Raw genomic sequence first — 5,114 nt, forward strand, 5'->3', positions numbered from 1 at the left:
CGGAATCCTACTCAGTCTTGTTTTTTTTAATTTTTTATGTTCTTGTTTGTGTTGATTTTTTTATAATATTTATAATATGTTTTTAGTTGCAACTGTTGATTTTACACAAACAATAATTTTCTTTATTAATGTTATGACTTAACAGAATTTATGAGAGACAGCAGTCACAGCCTGAAATAGATATGCTGAAGGAATATCTACTATACTGATGACAAGTGAAATTAATACTATAGTCTTGACTTGAATCCTTGTTCAAGAAGCTCCATCTTCCCTAGCTATCTATTCCTGTTCTTCCTGATGTCAAAGTCATAATCATTGCATTATTATAACATTAATTGTTTTTTTAAATAAAATAATTCATTAAACACTTGATAAAAGAATAATATGTAAGATTAATACCTTCTTTTAGCTGGAAACCTCCACTAAGTAATGCAATTGATTCCAAGCATAGCTAGCCTCGCTAGATTAAAACATCGATTGCTTTTCCCAGTTCTGAGATCTGAGCATGCGCGACCACGCCCAAATTTTGGGGCACATGCTTCTATAATTAACAAAATGGCGACGGGAGATAAGTTGGCCTGATACAGCAGCCATAACGTCACTTTTCTTATCTTGGAGAGTGATTTTAGGGGACATGGATCCGCGCATATACTGTTGGAGTAGAGTGGTGTAAGAATTATACTTCTAGCAAGAGTCAAGATCGAGATACAGCTCGCCAACTGAATTGCCAGGACTTTCTTGATGATGATGATGATGATGAAGATGAAAAAAGGTGGCTGAACAAAATGGCCAGTTCGCTGATTTTTGGTTTTCCTCTTAGACTAGGTTTTGAGCCACGCTATTGGTACCAATGGAGTCCTCTGGTCAAGATGAGGTTCTCTAAGAAGTCTGGTAACCATAGGAGCTCGTTTTCCTGGTATAGCAAGGCTGCAAAAGTCGTGGCAGCCATTTTGTTTGGGGGTGAATCCTACTTAGTAACGCTACCGCATTACTAATAGTACAGGGTCGTGAGCCAAATTTCACCAAAAATGAAAAGTAAAAAATTCTCCATTTTTATTACATTTCCTAATGCATATACATGTTATTATGTTGCGTAGAAAGTTTTAGCTGATTCCGATCAAGTTTGGATTTTTTATGATTTTTTAAAGTTGCTCCAAAATCGGACAAAAGTCCCTGTATAGTACATGGTCTCAGGCCAAAATTCACTTTAAAAAAAAGTAGAGAATTCTTCATTTTTATAATTTTTCCCGATACATATACATGTTCTTAAGTTGCGTAGAAAGTTTGAGCTGATTTCGATCAAAATTGTATTTTTTACAAATTCTTCAAGTTTCTTCCCAAAAGCCATATCCTATTATTATACATGTATCAGTGTTTAATAATAGTTATTTATAGTTATTATTAGTTATTAATGATTCTCCTCCCTCCTCCTCTCAATAGGCTCCAGTCTTGATACACTAACAGTACTTGGTTCTCATAAAGGTGATGTCATTCTCCTAGCTAATAACAGTTCTTTAATTCACCTCACCCTTCACTCCTCCTCATCCCACCAACAGTCACTGGTCTTCTCTTTAGTCTTCAGTATAGAGCCGAACATGGAGTCCTTCCAGTATGATGACACTCTTCCACAATATGTCGGGAAGTTGAACGACGTCCTTTTTAATTGGCTGCTGCTGTTCACTCTCAGTGAGGACGGGATTGTGTGTATCCTAATTAATGCCCCATTCATGTTTCTATAGCCCATAGTATTTTCAAAAAAATAGTTAAAAAATGACTCCCAATTTTTATTACATTTTCTGATACATATTGATGTCCTTATACTGTGTAGAAAGTTTGAGCTGATTCCGAGTTAAATTTTTCAAGTTACGACCATTTTAAGAAATAGGCCAAAATCTGAAAAATACCCAAGGCTATAGCCCATGCTTTTTTTTTCAAAAAATGACCAATAAATTACCCCCAATTTTTATTACATTTTTTGATAATCGTAATCCTTAACTTACATTTATAATAATTATTATTATTTATTATTTTTATCATCATCATCATCATCATCATCATAATTATTATTATTATTATCCAGTGGTCTACAGTGTCTCTAATGCTATGATCATTGCTGCCATTCATCCACTGGAATACTGTAGAATGTTTAGCTCCAACACTCCAGGTAAGGACTTACTATTATACGATAAAATTAAAATTAAAATACCTCCTATCTATTCTTCTCATGTTTAGATGGTCCTTCTCTCCTACAAACCCTGTCCTTGTCTTCATTTCATAAGATCTTAGTCTCTCCTGATTTAATGAAACTCTGTGTCTCCACTAAAACCCACCACATCATTGCCGTCGATTTAGGGATTTATTTTGCCATGTTCTCATCACATTATTCTAAAAATTTCCGTCAAAAGTTGACCAAGAGGACCCCGCCCACCCAGCGGCCCCAGGACCCGCATATCAGCCAAGAGGAGGAGCTAGAGAGAGGGAGGTACGGTGGACTGACAAGACGAGAAAAAGGAACAAAATATGTCAGACCTTTTGTCAGCCATTTTTTCGTTGCTAAGCGATGCAGTAGACTAATGAGGAACATTGATAGGATGAATCTTAATGAAGGGTATGGCCTCTCACTAGTTGGGGTTTCTAAACTACCAAAAGAACATGACAAACCAGTCAGACCGGTTTCAGGTGACAAGTGGTACATGCCTAGTAGAGGGGCATGGCTTGGTAAATGAGTGGGCGGAGACTGGGAGGAGTCTAGTAATGTTTGTATTACTAGTATGAGAAAAACTAAACCACTGAATATATAACAGGAGGACATGTCCTGGAGCCACACCCACTCCGGCACTAGTTACCCCATACAGTGTATACTCCCTCCAGCTGAAGGTCATGTGATCAGTGACTCCGCCCTATTGTACCCCCACTATAATAACAGATTGGTAATAGCATATTATGATAAGAATGGGAATGGAAAAACAAGGAATGAAGAACAGGAACCAAAAACTACCAATTTAATTGTCATTTATAAGGCTTCTGAGAGATACTATTCATTAGCCAAGTGAGTCATTAATTATTATTACTATTATTAATTGATGGGTGTGGTCTAATAATGTCCTTTTAGTTTTTCGTGTCGGAACTGGTTGATCCTGCCTACTAATGAGGACAAACCGGTTTATCTGGTTTCTGATAGTTTACTATCAGTGTCGGCTTTCCTTTTATCACAAGAAGACTTTGTAGCAAAAGTAATTAATTTATTATTGTTATTATTATTATTATTATTATTATTATTATTATTATTAGGTGTTAATGTATGGTAGTGTGTCAGTAGCTGAGGAGGTGTGTCACTTGAACCGCTGGGACCAATGTTCCCTCCCTCTCAATGCACTGGAGACTGGACTGGAACTGAGGCAGTTGGACATAGTGTCATTCTTCCTTAGGAACAGAGGTAAAGGATATACTATTTATAGTAACACTAATACTATTTATAATAATGATAAATGATGCTATTTATAGTAACACTGATACTGATACCATTTATAGCAAAAAGTATAAGAATTGTATTATAGTAAATTTATTGTTTACAGTAGATACAATGCTACTACTTTACACATGTGTACATGTACATGTAGTAACAAAAACATGTTGTCGGACTCAACTTAAACTTTCACTTTCATAATTGTGATATGTGTAACTTTAGGCCTTGTTTACGCAACTAACCTGGCTTAATCTGCATTGTTCATACTATTACTGTTTTCAGTGTTTGCACTAATCCAGCACCTCCATTATCATTATAATTTATCATTTGTTAACAGATGTATCCGTTTTGATATTTTATTAGACCTATACAAACCTATATTTCCTTTTAGTAGGGCTTGCTTTGGCTAGTGCACTTAATGTAGCAATTTTAAATAATAGAATACCGTAGATCAGGAAATTAGTAGAAAGTGTGGTAGAATATTTTTGAGTTTTAAAATTGTGCTGTGATTTAATTTTTACTAAAATAAGACTGTCACATGTATTATTGAATGTGGCATGTAATTATATGGGTGATCTAATTTTTGCAAAATCCTAATCCAGTAAAATTAAAACCACAGTAAAAATTTCCATATAGACGGTAAAATATAAAACAACTAAACATTTAAACTAGTCAATCACAACAATTTTGCAGCATAATATTTATTTCTAATATAACTAGCAATAGATTTCTCTTCTATTGTATCCAGTGCTGTAGCTAATGATGACCAACTGGGACCTCCTTTCTCTCTCACTTTATCTTCTCTTAACCAAGCAGACATACACTCACGGAAACACTCCACTGTCTTTCCTCTATAGTCAGTTTCTATAGCCTTTAGTCTAGGATCATATAATCCTAAATGAAGCCCAAACTGATACCATTTAGTACAATCCAATTGATTGAGTATTGTTAGCTCTTCAATGATAGTAACAAGATCTTTAATACCTATGAAAAATAATAATTATTAATGTGTCTATACACTGTACAGTCTACACTCCCACTACTTGGCAATTGTGATAGTACATATTATAACATACCTAGCTTTATTGGAGTCAATGGTGTCTTGAATTCTTCAGTTATTTCAATCACTTCCTATACAATATTAAAAGAACATAAGAAATTAAAAAAACAAGGTTAAGTAGGATTTTAGAGCAAATTTGTAAAAAACTAATCGAAACAAGGACAGGTAGGATTCCGAATGACCAACGAAAATACAAAAAGTGTATTACTGAAAGGTGAATTGAACAGGTGTACAAGTATATATTATTAGTAGTAAAAGCCACACAATGACAACCCACAATTATGACAAAGACAGTAATTTGATCAGAAATAAAATTACTTTTAAATTATGACCTTTTGATTATTAGTGCTTGTATTAATGTATCAAACAGTTTGTGTGTGTTAATTCTTACCTTAATATCACGTCCTCCTAATAGTGACAGGTTACTAATATCTGATAATGATTCATCAGGTAGGATCTCCTTCACCTTTTCACCTTTAGTACCATCGGACTTTACTAAAAAGTCTTCTCTCTTGTCAATAGCAGACAGTATATCTTTTACACTATACACTGTCCTTTCTCTTGGTGTATTCACAGGATAGGCTAGTC

General features: G+C 34.6%; 1 protein-coding gene across 2 annotated transcripts in view; it reads left to right on the forward strand.

The window, feature by feature from the left end:
• Positions 1-3,494, forward strand: part of LOC109584134 (uncharacterized) — a 4,516-nt gene extending 1,022 nt beyond the window's left edge. The window contains exons 2-6 of one of the 2 annotated variants that reach the window (XR_002185857.1): positions 1,441-1,702; positions 2,081-2,164; positions 2,233-3,049; positions 3,113-3,233; positions 3,292-3,494. Coding sequence is in view for 1 of the 2 variants with exons in the window: in XM_019999741.1 (XP_019855300.1) it covers positions 1,441-1,704; positions 2,081-2,164; positions 2,233-2,726 (842 nt within the window). In the remaining variant the exon portion in view is untranslated. Of the gene's footprint in view, positions 1-1,440; positions 1,705-2,080; positions 2,165-2,232; positions 3,050-3,112; positions 3,234-3,291 lie in introns of those variants that run through there. The other variant, XM_019999741.1, reaches the window with a different exon arrangement.
• The last annotated feature ends 1,620 nt before the right edge of the window (positions 3,495-5,114 follow it).

This window comes from Amphimedon queenslandica, unplaced genomic scaffold (assembly GCF_000090795.2).
Source record: "Amphimedon queenslandica unplaced genomic scaffold, v1.1 AMPQUscaffold_13243, whole genome shotgun sequence".
Lineage (NCBI taxonomy): Eukaryota > Metazoa > Porifera > Demospongiae > Haplosclerida > Niphatidae > Amphimedon > Amphimedon queenslandica.